The sequence below is a fragment of the Trichosurus vulpecula genome, chromosome 1 (assembly GCF_011100635.1).
Source record: "Trichosurus vulpecula isolate mTriVul1 chromosome 1, mTriVul1.pri, whole genome shotgun sequence".
NCBI classification, from domain to species: domain Eukaryota; kingdom Metazoa; phylum Chordata; class Mammalia; order Diprotodontia; family Phalangeridae; genus Trichosurus; species Trichosurus vulpecula.
The window spans coordinates 297360706-297385874 of record NC_050573.1 but is presented as its reverse complement, the minus strand read 5'-3'; the positions used below and the strand labels follow the sequence as shown (position 1 = coordinate 297385874).

The window sequence follows — 25169 nt, the reverse complement described above, 5'->3', positions numbered from 1 at the left end:
TATCTAGATTAGGGAGTGACCTGTATAGAAACGAGAGAGAGAAGAGGAGAGGAAACAGTAGGGCCCAGAATCCTACAGTATGCCCAGACAAAGGAGGCAGGATGAGGCTTTAACAAAAAACAACTGAAAAGGAATGGTGAAAACAGGAAAGGAAACCTCAGTGTATGTCATACACACACACACATGCACACAGAGAGTAGGAAGGATTGGCCAAGAGTGTCTTTCAGATGCAGTTTCAGGTTGGAATGTTAGATTGAAAAGGGTCAAGACATGAATAAGAGGTGAGGAAGTAGAGGTAATATGTATAAGCATCTTTTTATAAAAGTTTGGATGTGAAAAAGGAGCAGAAACAAAGGATTATTTTCTGTCCTAAGGATCAGGGAAATCTGAACTTCTTTGTATGCTATAGAGAAGGAAGCACTGGACAGAGAGAGATGAAGGATCAGAAAGGGAGTGTATGATCAGAGGGCAGCACTCATTCATGAAGACTTCCATCATCCTCTTCTCCAACTTTAACAATTATTTGTGCTCTTGCTTCCTTCAAGTGCAGTGTAAGGAAAAACTTCCTAAAAATCAGAACTATCCAGAATTGGAATAGACCACTTCTGGAATTCTCTCTTCTTGGAAGTCTTTAACAAAAGGTGCATGACTCCTTGAGGGGATTGTTGTTCATTAAAGTGTTTGATTCCACAAATGATCTTGTATTTACCTTATATGTATGTGTTACCTACATTCCCAACCCTTATTTCCACTGTATTAGTAAGTAAACTGTTTGACGTCGGGGAATGTTTCATTTTTGTCTTTCTGTTCCTTGCATCTAACATCATACTTGGTTCATAGTAGGCACTTAATCATATCTGTCAAATTGAATTTAATTCCACAGAAGCCCTGCCTCTAGGATCTCTACCCAGTAGTCTATCACGATGGAAATGTATCCAATTTGCTGAACGGAGAGAGTACAACTCCATAAGTCATTCCTTCAAATGAAATTCTTCCTAATATCTCTATAACCTTTAGTGTCTTCCCCTTGTGGGGTGGCTAGGTGACATAGTAGATAGAATCTAGGACTTGGAGTCGAGAAGACCCGAGTTCAAATACTATCTGGACATTCAGCTATCTGTATGACTGTGTGCAAGTCGTGTAACATTTCAGCCTCCACTTTCTATTCTGTAAAATGGATTGTTGTGAGGATCAAATGACTTAATAAATGTAAAGCATTTTGTAAACTTAAAGCATGAGATATGTGCTATTAGTTATTATCTTCGATTTAACCTATCTGTGTCTTGTTTGTGCATAATTGTTTGCATGTTGTCTCCCCCATTAGACTGTGAGCTCATTGAGCGTAGGGTTCTGTTTTTTGCCTCTCTTTGTATCCCCACTGCTTAGCACAATGCCTGGTCCATAGTAGGCCCTTAAATGTTTGTTAACTTGATTTGACATTCCTACAAATCCCTCCTTCATTTGAAGCCTATTTTTCCTTGAACCATCCCATTTAGAAGTGACAATAAGACTTAACAAAATCATTCATATGTATACTCCTACATCCCAGACAAATAATTCTGTCCTTTTTTTTTTAAAGATGCCAGAGAAGTAATCCACCAAATCCTTGCTTGCTTAACTACTTTTATTGGCCGGAAGTTCTTTAATTCTATTTTCCTATAATTATAGTTTGAAAGTTTGTGGCACGGAGATATATGTGATGACTTTAGGTCCTTTCAGTCTTGATTCTAAAATTTAAAGCCTCCATAGCTCTTTATCTTACTAATAAGCACCAATATAGGCACTTTGTCACATGTTTCACCCAATTGATTGTTCTGTTATATACCTGCATATTTAGGTTTTTGCTAAACATTTTCCTTAAAGTTATAATTTTAAAATCAGTTATAAATTGTTACTTTATAACTGCTACTAATTAGAGGTTTTTCATGTTAACCATGCCATTTCTATATGATTTGTTACAGGAGAAAATGACAAATAATGCTAGCAATTGCTCGAATAAAGAATATAGCTCATTAAAAAATCACACATGTGATGATAATAAGGTAAATAATTTTTTTCAGAGTTTGTATGTCCTTCTGAATCAGTTCTCTAGAGATTTCTTCTTTTTCTTATTTTTTTAACGTTAGCATTATCAGACAATTTATTTAGTAGGCCTTATGGAATTTGTACTTTTAGACACATAATTCCTACAATTCTGTCTACATGTAGTTTAGATTTATTTTATAGTTTTAATCTATCAGCAGTCATGTATTGACTGGGTAGAAATTTTGCTTGCTGTATCTCAAGTTACAGTGTTTCACCTGAAAATACCAACAAGGAAGTCATGTGTCTTAAACTTTAGATTGTACAGGACAGTACTTGTGAGAGCAGCATGGTATGGCAGATAGAGTATTTATTGGACTTGGAGACAGGAAAATATGGATTCAAATCCTGCCTCTTGCACGTACTAGCTGTGTGACCATGGGCAAGTCACTTAACCTCTCTCAACCTCAGTTTCTTCATCTATAAAATGGGGATAATATAGCATCTACCTCACAGAATTGTTAGGTTCAAATAGTATAGGTAAAGTGTTTTGCAGTCCTTCAAGTTTGTTGTTATTAATAAAAATATTATAGCTACATATACATGCACGTACTGATTTCATGAGTACAACTCAGATGCCTGCTTTCGAAAATTTTTCTCTAAATTTTTCTCTAAACATCAACATTTTCTCTAAACTTTAAAACCACTGTCTCCTCTAACAGGTATAATAGTGATTTTTTAAAACCTCCAGAGATCTGGGTTTTTTTTAAGTACTCATTTTTGATGTTTTTTTTTTCCAAATCATCATTGCGAAATTCACTTCATAAATTCTGTATAAGATTTACATTATATACTATTTTTTGAAAAGTTAAAATTTTCAACAATCTCATTTACAGTGGATTTGAATTGTTACTTGATTGTTGGAAGATCACTACCTATATCTTAGGGAGCTTAGAAATGGGAGGAGAAGAATGAAGCTCGGAATACAGGAAGAAGAGAGGACTCCCAACCCAGTAGGCAGTTACTGTTACTACTTCCCAAAGTCTTCTTTTGATTACAATGTTTTAAAAATTAATAACACTATCATTTGGTGACTCAGATTAAGCAACAATACTTTAACATAGGGAAGCAAAACTAGAAGAATTTGTTTAAGTATTATGTAATTTTTAAATCAGTTTGGAAGGATTGCCTGCTGCTGTCTACTGAGCAGGTGGTTTTAGGAGTGACATGATTTATTGGAATAAAGAACAAAAGTGGGAGGAAGCCATCACTAATTGTGGCAGCTTTGGACTTCAAGAATCCTTAGCGGAGCTAATAATTTCTGAGGACCTAAGGTGAATGACAGAACTTCTCCGTTTTCTCTTTAATAGGAAGTTATGTTTATAGTTCATGTGACATGTAAGTTGAAGCAACTTGTGAAGGCTAATATCAGTGAGCACTTTAACGATTACTTAGAAGCATATTCACATCATGCATTAGAGATGCTGAAGCCATGCAAATGTGATGAGGTAAGTTGAGTGATATCTTTTTATCAACAAAAGAAACTGCCCCTCAGTGGTAGAAAGCTACCATACTCTAGCTCTGAGACACTTGAGCAACGAGCATGGTGTAGTGAATAGTATGCTGGCTTGGAATCAGCTAGTAAGTGGCAGAATTTGAACCCAAGTCATTCTAATTGCCTGTCCAGCATTCGTTTCACTACAACATGCTCAATTCATTCAATAATACATTATAACTGATTCTATAATACACATAACTAAGTTTAGCAATTAATTATTACATATTAAGTAATCTAAAATACTTTTAAATGCACATTTAGGTGGCATTTGGAGGTTATAGTGCATGTGTGTGCTTATTTTCCATATTTGTAGTCTTAATAAGCTAAGTGTGGATAGAACTCCATTTTCCTGATTTCCTAAATACTCCTTCGGCATTAACCTCATTTACTCCTCTTTACTACCCTCATATTACTTAGTACTACTCTCCAACAACTTTTGATACTCTTTTCCCATTGTTTTGAACTTTTTAAGGAATGTTTTTGCATTTCAAGTTTCAGAAAACTGTAACTGCGCTGTAATATGATCAGGGCATGTTAGGTAAAGATTTTGATGTGAAGATAACAAAGAGGACATGAAAATATTTTATTGTGGAGATCTTAACTGGCATTATCTGAGTTCAGACAATAGTATTGATAATGGAAAATCATAGAAAAGATTTTCTTGTGTCAGCACATTCTTTGTTTTTGTACTTCCATCCTACCTGTTCTGGGATATGAATGTATAGCAGAGTCACAGAATCATGGATTGTCAGTGTTCGAAGTTAACACAGAGGTCATCTGCACCAACTCACAGTCAAAAAAGAATTCCCAACACAAACCCACTTGTGTGAATGGTACAGTATTTGCTCCAGCATCTGGGAACTGTAAAGAGGCGGCACATTCTGCCTTCAGCAAGCTTGTTATTAGAAGGTTTCTTATTGACATCGGTTCTAATTATACATCTTTGCATTTGCCTCCCCTTCAGTCAATTCATCTTTCCACGTGTTTGTAGTTCTGCTTTCTGGGGCAAAACAGAACAAGTCTAATCTCTCTTCCCCCAAGATCTTGAAAGCAGCTGTCATGCCCCACCCTGCCCCACCTTGCCCCACCCCCATGCCTCTGTTTCACCTACATTTCCTTCCACAAGTCCTCATCTGTGATGGATTTGAGGCCCTATGCCATTCTGGTAGCCTTCCTCTGAGTGTCCTTCAGCTGATGAATGTCCTTTCTAAACTGTGGTTTAAGAACTCAATACAGTGCACCAGATATCTTGTGACCAGGGGAGAGTAGAATTTGACCACTACTTCCTTATTATTGGAAGCTTTGTCTCAGTTCATCAAGCCAAAATTCAGATAGGCGTTTTTGGTTGCCAAGTATCAACAGTGACTCATTTCAATCCACTAAAACCCTCAGATCTTGTACTTATGAAGTCAGTTTCTTGAAAATAAATGTAAACCTTCATATTTTTCCCTATTAAAATTTCATCTTATTTGATTCATCCCCTTGATCTAGCTTGTCAAGATATTTTCAAATCCTGACTGTCATAGTGTTAACTATCCTCCTAGTTTTGCTTTGTTTGCAAATTTTATAAAGGATGATATCTATATTATCCAAATAATTGATAATAGTGTTAAATAACAGAAGGCTAAGTACAGACTACTTGAACACTGGAGATTTCCCACAAGTTCATATGGAATGATTGTATCAGTAAGGCAATAATAACGATGTAGGTGATAATTGTCAAAATGCCGCTGTAGTTCTGTATTGCGAAGTATATGAGAATCTCCACATAGAAGGTAGAAGAGGTAAACCATTTATTCAGACACCAGAGAACCATATTCCATAAACCATCTCCCCAATTCATCACAGCAGTAAAGCATTCAATACATAATATCACAGCAGGGAGCCTCACCATCCCAAAACCTCTCTGACCCCCTGCTGGGGTCTTCCCAAAAACAAACTCATAGTACAGGTTCTGTTCAGCTATCAGAGGTCGACTTGGGTTACCTCAGCTCTAACAGTTACGATGGTCATTAACAGCCGTAACAGCTCACTTGTTCTCTCTCTCTCTCAGCATTTCCCTGTGACATAGCTTCCTTTTCCTGTCAGGAAGCTCTTCCCACCATGTAACTTAGGCTTCCTGTGAGGAAAGCAGGTCACAGGGCCTATTAATGGGTGGGAAAGATCTTCAGATCTAAATTACTACTACGATGACTAATAACTGTTCTTTGGGCCTGGCCATTGAACCCATTCCATCCATCTAATTGTATATCATATAACCCACACCTGTCCATGTTTTCCACAATAAAAGTGTAAGATTGATTTCCAATGTCAAGATAGCAGAGTAAGGAAGGAACCCTCTGGAGCCCTCCCAAATTTCCCTGCAAACAATTAGAAAGCCACCTCAGAAGTGATTTGGGAACAGGGAGGAATGATGCCAGCACATCAGGAAGGATTGGTCTCACTGGGGTTTGAGTGAGCCAAAGTCCAAGAGCAGCAGGGGGCCTGCAGCAGGGCTCCAAGGCTGGGGCAGTTTCCTGGGTAAGCCCTGCTCCCCTGCAGACCAGCAGGCCCCTGGGCAGGTGAGCAGTCTGGGCAGCACAACAAGGCCCCACCCCAGCAACCCCAGCCCTAGCACAAGCCCCACTGACCCCATTGCTGACCAATAGTGAAACACCACCATGAGGCTAGCCAATAGCAAAACCTCACCTCCTGGGGCCTGCTAACAGAGAGGCCCTGTTTCCATAGCAACCCAGCAGAAAGGCCCCACCCATGCGCAGGCCACTTACACCCAGGGGAGGCCAACAGGTAGGCTTCACCCCCCACACCCCCTACCCCCATACAAGCTAGAAAGGTAACCTACCCTTCAGTGAAAGCAAGCAGCTAAGCCCTGAAGCTCAAGCACAAAAAGCTTTGGACAGTGCAGGACCAGAGCCAACTCTCACATAAAAACACCAAGTCACAAAAAAAGGCAAAAAAAAAATGAACAAAAAAGCAAAACAAAACTTAATTCTGAGGTGGCTTTCTAATTGTTTGGAGGGAAATTTGGGAGTACTCCAGAGGGTTCCTTCCTCACTCTGCCATCTTGGCACTGGAAGTCAATCTTACACTTTTCTTGTGGAAAACCAAAAAAAAGAACATGTCTATAGAAAGTTAGTATGGTGACAGGGAGGATCAAGGCTTAAACTTAGAAGAGAATAATAGTGTCAAAATGGCTACATGTGATGCCTCAAAGAAAAATGTATTTTGGCCTCAGGCCCAAAAAGAATTCCTGGAAGAGCTTAAAAAGAATTTTAAAAAGCAAATTAGAGAAGTAGAAGAAAAGTTGGGAAAAGAAATGTGTAATGCAAGAAAATCATGAAAAAAGAGTCAGTAGCTTGGGAAAAGAAATACAAAAATTTACCAAGGAGAATAACTACCTAAAAAATAGAACTGGCCAAATGGAAAAGGAAGTACAAAATCTCACTAAAGAAAATAATTCCTCAAAAATTAGAATTGAACAAGTGGAAGCTAATGACATCTAGCTATGATAAAACAAAATAGGGGAAGCTAGGTGGCGCAGTGAATAGAGCACTGGCCCTGGAGTCAGGAGGACCTGAGTTCAAATCTAGCCTCAGACACTTGATACACTAGCTGTGTGACCTTGGGCAAGTCACTTAACCCCATTTGCCTGGCCCTCCCTCCTCCCCCCCCAAAAAGAGAAAATAAAAAAGTAAAAGAAGAAGAAGAAATGGTGAAATTTCTCGTTGGAAAAACAACTGACCTAGAAGATAGATCCAGGAGAGATAAAATAAGAATTCCTGGACTACCTAAAAGACATGATCAAAAAAAAAGCCTGGAAAATATCTTTCAAGAAATTATCTAACTGTTCTGATATATTAGAACAAGAAGGCAAAATAGAAATTGAAAGAATCTACCAGTCACTTCCTGAAAGACCAGATTCCAAAATGAAAATTCCCGTCATGGCCAAATTCCAGAGCTCCTGGTTCAAGGAGAAAGTACTGCAAGTAGCCAAAAAGAGACAATTCAAATATAATGGAGCTATTATGCAGAATTTGTCAGCTTCCACATTAAAGAACCACACGGCTTGAAATATGATATACTGGAAGGCAGTAGTGTTAGGATTACAACTAAGAATCACCTGCCCAGGAAGGCAGTGGTGTTAGGATTACAACTAAAAATCACCTGCCCAGCAGAATCAAATATAATATTTCAGGGGGAAAATGGATATTTAACAAAATAGAGGACTTTCAAGCATTCCTAATTAAAAGACCAAAACTGAATAAAACATTTGACCTCCACATACAAGACTCAAGGGAAGACATAAAAACGCAAAAAAAGAAACAAGAAAGAGAGAATATAAGAAATTCAATAAAGTTAAACTGTTTATATTTCTATATGGCAAGATAATATTTGTATCTCTTAAGAACTTTACTACTATAAGAATAATTAGGAGTATATATAGAAAGAGGTTGTAGATGTAAGATGATAGGATGATACCACAAAAAAAAACAAAGCAAAATAAAGGGGTAAGAAAGAAAATTGCACTGGAGGAAGGATGAGGGAGATTGAATGAGGGATAAATTATACCACATAAAAGAGGCAGGAAGGAGATATATTGGAGAGGAATATGCGGGGAGGTGATGGGCAAAGTTTAAACCTTACTCTCATCAAAATTGGCTCAAAGAGGGAATAACATACACACTCAGTTGAATATAGAAATCGATCTTACCTGCTAAGGAAGTAAAAAAAAAAAGAATGGGCATAATAGAAGGGGAAGGAGGGACTGATAAAAGGGAGGATATATTGGGAAAGAGAGTTAATCAGAAGTAAAACACTTGGGAAGAGGGAAAGAGTGGGGAGTAAAAGAGAGAGGGTGTTAAGTGAAAATAACATGGAGGGAAATACGCAGTTATCATAACTATAAATGTGAATGGAATGAACTCACCCAGATAGCAGAATGGATTAAAAACCAAACTCCTACAACATATTGTTTACAAGAAACATATTTGAAGCAGAGAGGTACACATGGTAAATGTAAGGGACTGGAGCAGAATTTATTATGCTTTGGCTGAAGCAAAGAAAGCAGGGATAGAAATCACGATTTCAGACAAAGGAAAAGCAAAAATATATCTAATTAAAAGAAATAAAGGAGGAAACTATATCTTGCTGAAAGGTACCATAGACAATGAAGTCATATCAGTACTAAACATATATGCACCAAATGGTATAGCTTCTAAATTTTTGAAGGAGAAGTTGAATGAGTTACAAGAGGAAATAGTAAAATTATACTAGTGGGGTCCTCAACTTTGCCCTCTCAGAACTAGATAAATCTAACCAAAAAATAAATAAGAAAGAAGTTAAGGAGGTGAATAAAATTCTGGAAAAGTTAGATATGATAAGATCTCTGGAGAAAATTGAACAGGAAAAGAAAGCAATATATCTTTTTCTCAGTAGTGCATGGCACCTACAGAAAAATTGACCATGTATTAGGACGTAAAAAAGTCACAACCAAATGCAGAAAAGCAGAAATTTTAAAAACGCACCCTTTTCAGATAATAGTGCAATAAAAACTACATTCAATAACAGACAATGGAAAGAGATTAAAGTTTAATAGGAAATCAAATAACCTAATCCTAAAAAATAAGTGGGATGTGGGAAAACTTGGACACTAATGCATTGTTGGAGTTGTGATCCAGTTATTTTGGAGAGCAATTTGGAGCTATGCCCAAAGGGCTCTAAAACTGTGTATACCTTTTGATCCAGTGATACCACTGCTAGGTCTATATCCCAAATACATCCAGAAAAAAGGAAAAGGACCCATTTGTATAAAAATATTTGCAGTAGCTCTTTTTGTGGTAGCTAAGAATTGGAAATTAAATAGATGCCCATCAGTTGGGGAGTGGTTAAACAAGCTGTAGTGTATGATTGTAATGGAGTATTATTGTGCTATAAGAAATGACAAGCATGATGATTTCATAAAAACCTGCAAAGACTTAGATGAACTGATAGTGAAGTAAACAGAACCAGGAGAACATTGTACATAGTAACAGCAATATTGTTTGATGAGGAACTGTGAATGACTTAGCTATTCTCAGCAATACAATGATCCAAGACAGTTCCAAAGGACTAATGATGAAGCATTCTATCCACCATCCAGAAAAAGAACTGATATTGTTTGAATACAGACTGAAAAATGCTATTTTCACTTTCTTTCCTTTTTTCTTTTATTCAAGTCTTCCTGTACAAAATGACTAATATGGAAATTTTTACATAATTACACATGTGTAACCTATATCTGATTGCTTACTGTTGAAGGGAGGAGGGAAGGGAGGGATAGAATTTGGAACTCAAAACTTTAAATTAAAATGTTAATCATGATAGTTCTTTATGATCACCCCTTCTTTTTCTAAACATTCTGTAACCATTTCTTTATTTTTTAAAAATTATTTATATTGCCTTTTCCCCCAGAATTTTCCCTCCCCCACCCTCCAGAAAATTATCCCTTGTGACAAAGAGCAAAAAAGAAAGAGAAAAGAAAAATCAGTTCGGCAAACTAATCAGCACATTGACCAAGTCTAACAGTATATTACATGGTCCATGCCTATCTGCCCTTTGCAAAGAGGAAAAAGAATACTGTTTTCTCATCTTTTCTTCATTTTCTTCATTACAGTTACCCAGCATTCAACGTCCTTTGTTCCTCTGTTCTTTTCACTTACATTAGCAAGTGGTGTCATGTATATTATTTTCCCACATCTGCATCCTTCAATTTGTATGAGTTCATATGTCTACCCACGCTTTTCTCTGACTTTTTCATATTTATCATTTTTAAGTTGCAGTAATATCCCATTACATTTGGGACAATAATTTATTTTATAAATTCAGATTTGCTTTGTTTCCAATTTTGTGCCAATGCAAAAAGTGCTGTAATGATTATGTTGGCATATATAGACCCTCTCAGTATCTGATCTTTTGAAATACAGACATAGAAGGATCTTTTTGGTTCAGAGGGTATTAGTCACTTTCTTGGCATAAAGCTAAATTGTTTTCAGGAATGATATGGACCAATTCACTGCTCCACCACTATGTGCCTATCTTTCCACAGCCCTTCTAACTTTGACTGCGACCATCTTATGTCAACTTTGCTTCAAGAAGCAAAACCTCAGGGTTGTTTTGATTGTTATTTCTCTTACCATTGGTGATTTGGGACAGTCTTCCATGTAGCTGTTCACTATTTTATGATTTTTCTTTTAAGAACTATTTATTCTTTGACCACCTATCCATTAGAGAATGGATCTTTTTAATACATACATATATACGTGTGTGTGTATGAGAACCAACCATCTCATTAATAACATATTCTAGAGTTTTCTTAGTAATTAAAATCCAACTCCATGCCTACAGTTTACAAATTCAATTCTCTATCCATTTTAAAAATAAAGTAAAAATAGTTCATTGATAACTCTCCTTTTCTCTACCAATCTCTCAGATATCACTGACAGGGGCTGACCAGCTCCATCCTCTAGTTTTTTCAACATCCAAGGATGTAGTTCATTCTATGCCAGGATATAGGCCTGTGAAGTCATGATTTGAATCCATCAAGGGAAAATAAGTTCTCTCTTGTTATCCATCTTTTTACTTATTTGGGGCATCAACTCTCAATAAACCATTTTCTTCTGTCTTTTTAATGCAAAGGTCATTTTCCTTAGCACAGAAAATAGAAAGAAATCAATAATGGAGTAGCTTCTATCTTCTCTCTGTTGTCAGTTATTAGTTCCTTCACCTCAAGAAGACCCAGCCCTTTTCTGAGTCAATTCTTTTCTTCAATATAGGTTTTAAAAAAGAAAAAAAAGCTTAGAATTTCTTGACAAACCTCAGTTTATGTTCTGTGTGTATCTTTTTGAAAATCTATTTGATTGGTAAATTTTCTATGCATCCACATTGATTCTCTGATGAAAAACTCCTGTTTTCCTTCCTCAGGAGAATTATTTCTCTTTGTTATAAAATTACTTTAGAATACATCTTAGAGCCAGAAGTTTTACTGCTATCCAAAAAATTGTCAATTTCTAATGACAATACCCATGGTGCTGGCCCTGACTAAGATAACCACCAGTCAGACATACTGCAGCTTCAGGACAGTGATCAGCCACATATATAGTCTTAACAGGGAGGCAGTCTATCTGGAAAGCTCGGTTGACAAAGCTAAGAGTCATTTATCTGAGGCAGGCATCCTACCTGTCTCTTGCAAGCTGTCTCTCCCTACTTGCTGAGACTAGGCTAAGGGAGGTTAAATGACTTACTTAAAACTATATAAATTGTCATTTGAAGCCAGGTCCTGTTACTCCAAAGCCAGTGCTTGTTTCTCTGTAAGGAACAGAACTGCAGATATTATTTAATAAGGCTAGAGAACAGTCGAACTATCACCTTTGAATTATTTCTGGTGATTCCACCTCTCTTAATCTATTCGAAGGTTGAATTAGGTTTTATCATATCGTGTTATTGACTTAAAAGGAGATTGCTAGCCACTAAAACCTCCAGATCTTTTACATATGAACTTTTAACCAGACACATATCTGCACCTTGAAGATTTTTTAATCCAAACTTTAGCCTTTATATTCATCTCAATTCAGTTTCATCTTATTTGATCTTAACTATTGTTAAAACTTGTCATTTTTTCCAGATCCTAATTCCGTCATTATTGTTCCCTGTCAATCCTAGCTTTGTATTATCTGAAAGTTAACAGGTAGATCATCTTTGTATTTATGCAAATTGTTGACAGACATTTTAAACATCATAGGACCATAGGACCATGAAGTGCCTAAGGCACTCCGTTAGAAACTCCTTTCCAAGTTGTCATTGAGCCCTGAATGACTTTTGCTTGGACCTGACCATTTAGCCAGTTGTGAATCCAACATCTAGCCCACACCCCTTCATCTTATCCACAAGCATAGCTTGAGAAACTTCTTATTTGCTAAAATACAGGTAAACTTTCTAATAACCTTTTAAAAAAAGACAATAAGTGAGTTTAGAACAACCTGTTCTTGAGGAAGCCGTGCTGCCTCTCTGTAATCACCGTTTATTTTTCTAGGTGTGCACTAATCATCTTTTTAATAATATTTCTTAGAATTTTGCCAGGAATCAAACTCATGCTCACTGGTTATATCCCCAATTCAGGACCCACAGCAAATGTTATGAACATGTAAGCAAATTCCCAGGTTTGAGTTGCAAGATATGACAGACTCTCTTCGTTGAAGGTGAAACCAAAAAATTTATGCCAACACCAGAAAGCCAAATCCCAACACCAGAGAGCCAAATCCATCATGGCAACAAAGAAATCTATGCACATTATCAACACAGGGGGCACCACCATCCCCAAGCCTTCCCTCTGTCAGGTCTCCACACAAAACTACTCCCTTAAGCAAAATCACTCCCTCTCACTTGCGCTAGCTCCTCTGATTGCTCTCTCCTTCCCAGCTGTGACTGCTCTGTCTTACTTCTTGTTCCACCCCTTCCTGCCCCACCCTTCAGCAAGCTCCTCCCACCACAGGCTCAGACTCATGTGACTGAGGCCCAGGCAGGTCACATGGGCCTATTAATAGATGGGAAAGAACTTCCCATTGCATTAACAATACACTGGTATGTATAGATGCTATATTGTTCCCTTTTTAGGGAGTCAGTACAGTATTTGCCTTTCTCCATTCCTGCAGCACCACTTATTCCTGAAATCACATGCTTAGAAATCTTTGGGTCCAGAAACCCAAAGCAATCAAGAGCAGCAGCAGGGATGCTACACTACAAGCCAAAGGACTCCAGCATCTTCCCTCTCCTTATTCTCAGTATCTGGAGGACAGATGAACTTACCAGTCACTGTCTCCCGTTCAGTGCCTTAGGAGGAAAGCTAAATTATTGCCTCAAGAGAAGTTGATTTTAGGGCTTCCTAAGAAGCTGAAAGGACAACACCTTTTTTTCCCTAGCAACATATCAGTTCAAGTCTTTAACATAAGAAACAAATAAAGCACACAGTCATAAAAGGATGCTTGGCCAGTATAACAGCATACAAAAAAGTAGCCGTTTTTAGATCAATATAATAATATAATTTAGTACCTAGCATGAACATAATTTGAGTTTTATAGCCAGGGGCAAATGATGGGGTAAGAGCCCAAAAATATTTATAGCCAAAGAGCAACAGAAGAGGCTTCTTTTCATGGAGCATGAAAAAAGAGGGTACTAAGAGGTGCTAGTGGACTGGGGGAACAAAAAAAGAAAGCACCAAAGACAAAAACTTCCAGTGCTTTTAATTTTTTTCATAGAGATGATCCTGTACCTTCCCTTACTTGATACGGTGTAGTTCACATTAAATTCTTACCAGATATAGCTCTAGCCTCTACCTTGTTCTAATTGGAGAGAAAGAGTAATAAGATACAGTGATGTGTTGCTAATGACAGCTCTGATGATAAGTTCCTTCTTGGAGATGTTCAGGAGAGGTCAGTTGACTACTTTTGGGGTATATTATACTTGAGATTCCATTTAGATATGGATTAGACTAAAAGGCAGCTGAGATCCCTTCCAAGTCTTAAATTCAGTAATTGTAATTCTGTGATTTTGTATTTAAGAAGCAACATTTATGCCCACTAAAAGCAAAAGCTTTGTAACAAATGCAGGATGTCATTAAAAAATCAAGTGATCAGCAAGACGGCTGAGTAGCTGTTTTCCCCAAACATCCCCACAATCAAATAGAAAAAGAAATCATGCTTAAGATACAGAGTAACTGAAGCTGAATCTACAAGGAAAGAAGCTAGAAATTCTAAATAATTTTTCTTTAAAACCTTGACAATAATCTCAGAGATCTTAAATACTTAGAGCACCCTTTAAGAGTTATCATCTTCCAGCTCTTCATGATACAGGCATAGCCAGCATGAGCTACATCCTAGGCTTATGCATCAGGGTCACACCTTGAGAAGACTCAACTAAAACTTCACCTCCTCCCAGTACAGGCATCAGATACTGAGTCAGTAAAGACCGTGGAAAGAAAGAAAAAGCACCTAGAATAGAAGAGGAAGACATAGATAGCATGAAGCATGGTAGACAGCCAAATTAAGAGGGAAAAGAGATTCTTTGCCTGAGGGAAAGGAAAAGGGAAGTAGAAATTCACCTAGGTTCAGTCCTCCTCACAGAGAAGTTACTCTAGAAAAAGAACTAAGCGGACCCCCATAATTCCTAAAGTGGGGAGGCTGAAAATACCCATCTTTGATACATGTGCAATAATGGAAGATATGGAAGGGTCACAGAATGAGAAAAAACATAGGTCACTAGGAATAAAAGGGAAGGCCTGAAAAACTAAAAGGGCTAAAGGAGAATGCCTCAGTAAAAATCTAGCTCACAGTGAGATAAACCAACAGAGAAGCTAAGTAAAAATGAAAAAAGAAAGTCCAGCACACATTGAACAAGTATATTACAAAGTAAAACCAAAGAAAGTAAGAATCCTGAGGATTCCCCAGAGACCATGAAACAAGAGCAAGGAATTTCAGAGAGAACACTGAAAAAAATTAGGATTGAAATCAAGTTGAGAATCAGCCTTCTCAATGCCGAATTCAAAACTACAAAGACAGAATAAACATTGACTACATGGTGGAAATTGTCACCAATGTAGATTCTGTTTGAGAGAAAATAACAGATTCGGAACACAAAAATAGAAAAGTGAATGAAAAATGAAAATAGAAAAAGTGAATGAAATGGAAGAGAAGCAAAAGGCAACAAGTTTAAGGAATACGACTTTACAATGCAAAGAAACTAACCTTTAAGACAGCATGAACAGGATTAACTTGGGGATCACGTATCTCCCAGAATAACATAACGTGATATTTAAAAAACTGCTATAGTTCAGGAAATAACAAAATAAAACTGTTCAGACATCTTTTATTATAAACAACAAAGTACTAAATAATTTAATTCACAGATTGTTACCTAGAAAAATACTAAGACATATAGTAGTTAAATTTCATAATTCTAACAACAAATAAATTGTACATGTAGCCAAGAGAAAAACCTTCAAATGCAAAACAAAAAAAAACTTCACATTAGTTTGAATAACCTATAATTATTTGGTAGTCACAAGAAATCAGAGAGAATGAAGTAGTTTATTCCAAAAAGCAAAGGAATTCAAACTGCACCCAAAAATAATGTATTCTACAAATCTAAGCATAATTTAAAATGTCCAAATTAAAAGAAAACTGTTGTAAAAACAAAAATCTCAAGAGATTAGAGGAGAGAAGAAGCCAAGACATTTTAAACTAGATGCTGATTGAAAATGGTCAAAAGATAGGGAAATAAGTGAAAAAAAGAAGTTAACAATTTAAGCCTGTTCAAGGAACTTGGGATAGGACAGGTAACAGGAATAGGGGAGCTCTATTGGGAATAAATTAGCATCAAAGTAGTGTAATTTTTAAAAAGTAACAAATTAATGACTGAAAAGAGAATACGGATAAAGAGAAATTCCAAATAAATGTTAAAATGAGAAATATTCATCAAATACTTGGAAAATAATGCGACAAAATAGTAATTAATACAAAGAATACAAACAAAAGATAGAGACCTAAGTGGAGATCTAATAAAGACATCCGGCATAATGAGTGAATCAAAGAATGGATCAGAGAAATTCATAATGGCTATGTAAAAAAATGGTAATAGTAAGAAAATCCACCAAAATTTCTGAGATGAAAGTGAAGTTCTTAGAAGAAAAAAGTATATCTTTGGGAACATAAATTAATAGGAATAAAAAGAACAAATAGAGTATGCAACTTAAAATATATAAAAAATAAACTCAAAGTAAGCACAAAATTGGAAATTTTGAAAACTAGATAAATCAAATGGAAAACAAATGATGGTAGAAATGACGAAACTTAAAGATGGTTCTCTGAAAAGACTAACAGAATTAATAAACTTTTTTGCAAACTCTATAAGAATAAAAATGGAAAAAAAATCACATTACCAAAGTGAAAAACAAGGTTACGTCACAGCAGAGAAGAAAGAAAAAAAATGATCAGAATCAACAGTGCACAGTTATATGGTCCAAAGCCAAAAATGTAAAATAAATGGAAGCTTACCTATAGAAATATAAAATATCCAAATTTACAGAACATGAAATAAAGATCTTAAACTACTCACATAAAATAAAACTGAAGAAATCATAAATGAACTACCGAGGTGGAGGAGGGGAAGTCCTCTGGTCCAGATGCATTAACGTATAATAAGTCCTATCAAAAATTTTAAGAGTAACTAACACCTATTCTACACAAATGGAAAAATAAAAAAAACCTACAAAGCTGTTTTTTAAAGTCAGAAAATACTTATTCTGTAAAGCATATTAGTTTATCTCCTGTTATAGAATTGATTGCTCCTTGATTGCTATAAATGTTTCTTTCTTATTTTTTGTGTTTATATCCCCAGTTCCTAGCACAGAGGTGGCATCTTATAAATGTTTATTGATTGATTGACAAATACCTTTATACCTAAACTTGGTAAGGATAAAGCAAGGAAAACTAAAAGCCAATATCACTAATGAATATTGGTATAAATTTTTTCAACAGCATATATTAGCAATATAGCCAAAGGAGGAAAAAAAGTATTCCTGTGACCAAAGTGGATATATTCCAGAGATGTGAATTTGATTCATATTAGGAAAATAATTGACATAACTAACTTTATTGAAGCCAAAATACCATAAACCTTATGATTATATCCATAGATGCAGGGGGGAAGAATCTTCAACAAAACACAACACTCATTCATGCAATTAAAAAAAGGCATAGAATGGTCAATTTCAATACAATAAAAAGTATATATTTAAAACAAAAAGCTAATATTATGTGCAATGGAGAAATGCTAAAAAGCTTTCCTAAAAATAGAGATGTAAAGCAAGGATCTCCCTCTCCTACTGTTATTTCACATAATTCTAGAAATGCTAGCAATAGTATTAAAGAAGAGAAAAAATTAAAAGTATGGCAAAGGCATGAAAAAATTGTTTATATTTACAAATGACATGATAGTTTACTTAGAAAACTCCAAAAGTCAGCAAATAAAGTCACTGAAGCAATTGCTTCAGTGAAGTGGCAGGACACAAAATAAATCCACAAAACCATAGCCATCTCTATATAATAATTAAAAAGTCCAAGAACATGTAATAGAAAAGTAAGTCACGTTTCCAAAAAACCACAAAAAAATAAAAATAAAATTTAGGTAACAGTTTAGCTGGAAGGGTGTTGGTTCCTCAGAATCCATTCTGGAATTGTTTTCTTATTTTATGTGACTCAGAGTTGCCTCTCTAACTGAACTCCAACTGATTTGCAACCCAGAGATCTCATCTTATAATTCTTCCCTGTAACTCATAGGAAGTACTTATTTCACCTGTCATGGCGCTGGGCACATCATGAGGGATCAAGAAATAATTCATTGATTACTGTCATTAAATAATACTGGAATGCCCAGGGAAATAGCCTACAGAAAATAGCCCAGGGACTAAGTTCCTCTTTTTCCTGCTCCTCTTCGCTGGCCTGTTCCAGCATTAATCAGTCAACACTTATTAAGAGTCTCCTGTGTTCCAGGCATTGTGCTAAGCAGTGGGGATACAAAAAGAGGCAAAAGACAGTCCCTGACTTGAAGGAGCTTACAATCTAATGGATAGAGACAATATACAAACAAATATGTTCAAAGAAAACTACATACAAGATAAATAGGAAATAAAGAAGGAGGGCACTGGAATTAAGAGGAGCCAGGGAAGGGAAGACACTGAAATTAAAAAGGGCTGATGGAGGGCTTCTTGTAGAAGGTGGGATTTTAGTTGGGACTTAAAAAGAAGCTCAGGCAGGTCAGTAGTCTAGGGGGAGGAGGGAGAGCATTCCAGGAATGGAGGACAGCCAGGGAGAATGCTGGGAGCCAAGAGATGGAGCATCTTATTCATGGAACAGCAAGGAGGCCAGTGTTGTGGAATCAAAAAGTTTATGTTGGAGAGGAAGGTGTAAGAAGACTGGAAAGGAGGGAAGGGGCTAGGTTATGAAGGGCTTTGAATGCCAAACAGGGCTTTTGTATTTGATCCTAAAGGTGATGAGAAGCCACTTAAGTTAACATTTTGTCACCAGGACTATGAACTAAACTAATATGAGATGCCATTCTTATCAGAGAAAGAGCAACAAAAAAAGTCAAAGTTTGATGATCAGTATCTTAACTATGGCACATTTTGGTTTGGTTTGGTTTTGTTTTTAGGAGAAAGAAAAAAAAGTAGAAAGAAAGACAGGAAGAATCCATTCTACTAGTGAAGTCTCTCCTACCAAGAGTTCAGTAAGAATTCATCTTCTCTTTTTTCATTCGGCCTCCTTCCTAAGATTATAAATTTAAGCCCTCACAGACCATATAGTCTAACCCTTCTCCCCCACCCCATTCTTTGGATGAGGAAACAGAGGACCATAGAATTCAGATGACCTCCCCAAGGTCACGTAGGTCATTAATGACAGAAATGGGATTTGCACCTTGGTCCTCTAACTTCAAATCCATTGCTCTTGCCTTGTATCATACTCCCTGTGGAGAGTAATCCATGTCAATGTTTCACCCCAATTCTGTTCTTCTGTATATAATTCATAAAATATTCCTTGTGATTTTATTTATGAGCTGAAAAACCATCCTCATTAAAGGGGCACTTTTTGAATTGCATTCTTTTTCAGTTTCTGTCATACAATTTTTTTTGTGACCTGCATCATATCTTGACCATGACATATTTTTCTTCCCTAGGTGAACGGAACAGGGAAAAGGACAGGAGGACCCTGCTTTAGGATCCTGGTAAGAGTTAATATCCTTATTTTCATCCTAATTTCTCAAAAGAAACCCATACCTGTGTTTCTTTTAACTTTGTTTTTCTGTATATAATTTACAAAGAATTATATATGATTTTATATAAGGAATGAGAACCCTGCCTCATTAAGAGGAGCCCTTTTTGAACTGCATTATTTTCAAACTTAAAATTTTAAAAACTGAGCCAGAGATTAAGAGAGCAAGGGTGCTCCCACAACAGCCTGTTTGAAACAGTCTGCCTACCTGAAGAATCTTTACACCCTTCAGGATTCACCCTGGGTGGGAGCAATCATCCCCAAAGTGCCCCTATGATATCTCTAACCCACAGAGAACATGCCACATTTTACATGTCAAAATCACTGCTTTCAAGTTTCTGACTGGGGCTTAGCAACCTTTCTCAGACTGGTTATGCTTTTAAATTACAAAGAGAACTTGGGAGGAAGACAAAAGAAAAGAACATGTTCCAAAAAATACAGGAGAAATTTCTTTCTCATTGATTTTTATGTTTTTAACATTCATCTTTGGTGTCATAGAAAAAAAAGTGATAGCAATGATGTTTATATAGCATAGCTGACTTAGCTCAGGCGTCCTCATTACAAAGAACATAGAAATTCCTACTCCATATTTATCTTTGAGAACTTTTCCTAACGTGGTAATTGGTCATAAAATAGTCATGCTTTCCTTCCTCAAATCTGACTTGTACAAAGCATGAATGACCATGGCCTACAATGGTATTCAGGCTTTTTGTCTGCCAACCTGGAGCCTCCTGTAGATCCAATGTAGAACTTGTCTTCTGTCCCCCTGCCTGTTTTGCTCCTTCCACAGAAATCTGGATCCGTGATTTTTCCTGCTTCTGTCCGTGCAGGGCTCTCATGGGGCCCTCCCTTCCGCCCCTTTAGTGGCAGCTTTCAACCCTGTGCAGTTCATCCATGACCATTTAAAAAATTTTTTTTATTCATTTTAAACTTAAATATAATATGGGGGGTGGTGAAGAACATTTCCATCTACACAGTTGAATATAAGAGAGGATTCAATATAAGGCAATAACCTTCCATTTCACAAAAACATATGTAATATGTTTTTCAAAGAAGCCCAGCTTTTCTATGCTTCCTTCTAGGTTTTCTATTGTTCTCTGCTGTGTACTTTTTATTTTCTTTTTTTTCCTCCCTCCTTTCTCCCCCAACCCCCTGCCCTAGAGAAGGCTACAATTAAAGACAAATATATTTTATTTATATAGATATATGTGTGTGTGTGTGTGTATATATATATATATCTACATACACATCTATAATCATACACATACATATATGTATATGCATATATATTCATGTATACATATATGTAAGACCATCCTATGCATATTTTGATGTCAGTTCTTTCTCTAGAGGTAGATAGTATTTTCTTTCATAGGTCCAAGTCTTTTCATAATTCTTCCAAATCAGCCAGCTCATTATTTCTTATATCACAGCAGTATTCCATCCCAGTCATATCCTATCTCAGAGGTTGTCTATGAAAGTTCATGGTAGCACTCTCTGGTTGGGTTCTTTCTCATTGGCTTATTCATTTTTATTTTATTTTATTTTTTTTTTATTTTATTTTTAGCAGCTTATTATTGATATTCAGGTTCTCTTCCCAACGTGTGGGGAACAATGCCCCAGGCCTCGGGTCCTTCTTACTGTTATTTTCTGGGCTCTCTCTGGGGCCCCATCCTTGGGCACTCCTCTCCACCCATAAAGCTAGGGCCTCTAGCCACACTGTCCTGCAAAAGCTCTTGCTCCCTGTGGTCCCTCCAGAGGCTGCAACTTTGCCTTGGAACCAAAACCAGGGTCTCTGCCCTCCTGTAAGTGCCCACAGCCAGCAGGGTCCCTGCCCCTCTGCCACCCCACTGTCCAGGTGTGTGCTAGTTCCTTCTCCCCCGTAGCAGCCTAGACCCTGAATAGTCAGCACAGCTGTGCTTGGTGTCCCTTGACAATGGAAGGTCCTTCAGTCTTCTCCTCATCAGCCTTCCAACCCCAACACTATTCATGAGATGAAAGTTGCTGAGGCTGCCTCCCAACCCAGCTGCCCCAGGGCTTATTTATTGATTCCCTGGAGGTGTTTGCACTTTATACAGGCCAAGCCTCCATCCCTGGAGGTTCAGTCTTTCCTGGGGTTTTATGTTGTCTTAGGACTGCTGCCTTGCCATGACTTCTGTTTATTTCTGCTGCTCTACATTCACTTTGAGATGTTGTCGTTTTTTTGTGGAGGAAACTTGGAGAGCCTGAAGTTTTCTGACCTACTCCACCATCTTCCAAGAATCCTCCCTCCTCCATGACCATTCTCAGCTATTCAGCCTTTATTTAGGATAAGCGTGTCTCTGTGTGTCTACATATACATATGTGTGTATGTGTGTATATGTACACACACAGACACATAAATATGTGTATGTGTGTATACATACATACATATATATTATATATATACATAGATATATAGATATATCTATATATCTATAGATATATATGGAATTTATACATACCTAAACTTTAAAGTGGTACTTTTGTGTAACCTGCTGGCTGTTCTCTCAGAAATTAACTTCTCTGTACTTAGTGTAACTTTTCCTGGAAATGAGCAGTTTTTCACTGGTACCATGGTCGGACTGATTACCTGTGTACCTGTTCTACATAGTGGTCACAATACATACATACATACATACATACATACATACATACATATTGTCCCTGAGTATATGCATTCACCCACACATATATATATGTGCCTACCTGTAACCATCTATACATATATTTGTGCATATATGTGTATACATGTATGTGTTGCTATATCTGCATAGGTATAAATGACTTTTAAGTTGCAAACCAAAGGGAGTTTCCTCCCCTGAGTTTTGCCTGTATCAGGGACATCGCAGTGCTAGTCCCTGTTCCTATTGCTTTTCCTTCTTATGTCTTTGAAAACCTAAAGTGCTACACAAATGCAAGCTTATTACTAGATATATAAAGACAAAAATAATAGCTAGCATTTCTGGAGTACCTTAAGTTTTACCCAGCAGCTCTTTCTGTATGTAACCTCCTTTGACCCTCACAGTAACCCTGGGAAGTAAGCGCTTATAATCCCCATTTTACAAGTGACAGAGTGAGGCTGAGAGAGGTTTAGTGACTTACGCAGGGTCACACAGCTGTTACATACCTGAAGTAGGATTGGCATTCAGGTCTTTCTGACTCCCAACTGCATGACCTAGCTGCCTTCACATGATAATTTGAGGAGAGGAAAAAATATTTAATCACAGACAGCTAGATGGTGCATTGTGCCAGGAAGATTCATTTTCTTGAGTTCAAACGTGGCCTCAGAGACTTATTACTTCTGTTAACCTGAGCAAGTTACTTAATGCTGTTTGCCTCAGTTTCCTTATCTATAAGATGGGCTAGAGTAGGAAATGGCAAACCACTTCAGTATCTTTGCCAAGAAATCACCAAAATGAGGTCACAGAGTCAGACATGACTGAAATGACTGAACGACAACAAATAACTTGTGTTGCATGTGAAGATGACAGCTATAGAAGTTTTTATTTGTCGTTATAGGGAGAAAAATCTTCCAAGGAATCAAGAAAACAGAATAAATGTTTATGCTTAATACAAAAATTGATATCTGATGTTAGGAATTGCTGGAGGAAAATTTTAAACGTGAATGCCAACGGGCACTGAAACAACTGTAATGGTATGGAAGCCCCACAATTTGATCAACTTTCATTTGCATTCTCCAAGTGTTTTATCTGCTCACAGTTATCTGTCTCCATGGCAGAAGCTACTGTATTTATGCTGGCACCATGGCACCGTGAGCAAGTGACCTTGAATTCTACCCAATTCCACTGCAGGCACCAGTAGACAGAAGAAAACCAACGAAACAGAAGATGACAATTCACAACAAAAGCTACTTGATAACTACTTGGACGTGCATGCGCCTGCCTTTTTTCTGGAACAGGTTACATGTGCCAAAAAAACAAAATACCCAACCCCCTGTTTCCTCTGTTGCAATAACTTGTAAGGATTTTTCTTTTTTACTGCTCCGCTGAAAACTTCAGACAATGAACTAGTATAATAATATATTTTGTGCAATATAAAAAAGTACAGCAGGATTCCCAATTAACATTTCATTTCTTTCACTAAACAATTCAATGACTCTAGCTTCCATTATGCTGTATTGAGTGGGGAAAGGGGCATCTTCAGGGCTACAAGACATGCTTCACATCTGACAGTGGGACACTAACAAATGCCCAAGAGAATAGGAGGGTGCTTACTTTTCTTAAAAGGGAGCATTGATGCACATGAGCCACAAACCAAAGAGCTCCATGAAGCAGAAATTGTCAGCGAAGAGAGAACAACTTGAAAATGAAATGTTGGAGTCTCCATTCAATTCAATTGAAAAAGCATTTCCTGAGGGCCTCTTCTACTCAAGCAATCAGGGATGAAAAGGCAGGGCCTCTTCTACTCAAGCAATCAGGGATGAAAAGGCAAAAACCAAATGCAGTCCCTGTCTTGTAGGAGAGATGCAATGTATCCAGATTGGTAAAAGTAAGACAGTGTTAGGACAGTGAGGAGTACAAGCTGTCAGAATAGTTTTCACCTTAGTGAAAAATTAATTTTGACCTTTATGTACATAGCAAAATTTAAGTAACCTTGATATGATGAGTATTTTTTCAGAGAATAATATATGTTTTCATTTTATTAATGATATGTACATATTTAATTTTGACTACATATATTTGTATATATATTTTGATAGATTCTTATAACTTTATTGCTTTGAATAATATTACTTCTTTCTTAATAAAAGGCATATGCAATAATATGGTATGATGATTTATTTTATTTTCTGTAATTGGCATTTGTACTTATAAGAGAGGAAATAAAATCAATCTAGCCTTATCTTCCACCACTCCCCAGTCTGTACCCTTCCACTCTAATCAGGTTTGTCTCTTTATGGCATTACATCACATAATGGCAAAACAACAGGGCATGCAACTCAACCAGACATTGTGATGTTGTGGAAAGATGAATGGATGTGAAGTCAGAACACCCCAAGTTCAAATTTCAACACCACTATTTGCTACCTATGTTCCCTGGGCAAAATCATTTAATGTCTTTGGACTTCTGTGTCTTCATCAGTCAAATTAAGGGGCTGCAATTAGATGATTTCTGAGGTTTGCTCCATCTCTAAATGTCTCTTCCTATTTCTTATCCTTACTGTTATGCTTTTGGTCATGCTTTTCCTACCGTCTTGAATGTTCTCCCTGCAACTTCTTCCTCTTGACTTCAACAGATCTGTCTCAAGCTCTGCCTCCTCGATGATATTTTTGATCACTATGATCCTCTCCTAACACTTAAAGTTGCATTCTGTATTTGTATTTTATTACATTTCATTTACCATTTGGTGTAATAGTTTGTATTGTTTGATAGTGGATCAACATAAATGTCAAATGTTTTGTCATATTTCTTTCTGTACTCCCCCCTACAGTGCCTGGCAGTAGACTGAATATTTGTTGAATTGAAATATGAGTTTTAATACTCTTCAGACTGTATTCTTGACTATCTGGCCTTTCTCTACCATACCACAGAAACCTTTTCACCCTGGAAGTTCACTTCACCCTTGGACTTCACATACTAGAAGTACCCTCTGCTCCTGAAGCGTCTCCCTCTGATTGTATGATTCCTCTCAGAAACTCCATTTTAAGGAGGATGTCCATGCTAACCATGCGTTCATTTCTGTCCATCTCATA

At 37.0% G+C, this 25169-nt stretch overlaps 1 protein-coding gene across 1 annotated transcript in view; it reads left to right on the top strand.

Moving 5' to 3' along the window:
- IL7 (interleukin 7) overlaps nucleotides 1-23862 on the top strand; it is a 54200-nt gene extending 30338 nt beyond the window's left edge. The window contains exons 3-7 of the mRNA XM_036736710.1: nucleotides 1962-2042; nucleotides 3393-3530; nucleotides 18818-18892; nucleotides 19340-19387; nucleotides 22975-23862. Of these exons, the coding sequence (XP_036592605.1) occupies nucleotides 1962-2042; nucleotides 3393-3530; nucleotides 18818-18892; nucleotides 19340-19387; nucleotides 22975-23097 (465 nt within the window). The 3' untranslated portion in view covers nucleotides 23098-23862. The remainder of the gene's footprint in view (nucleotides 1-1961; nucleotides 2043-3392; nucleotides 3531-18817; nucleotides 18893-19339; nucleotides 19388-22974) is intronic.
- Nucleotides 23863-25169: the final 1307 nt, after the last annotated feature.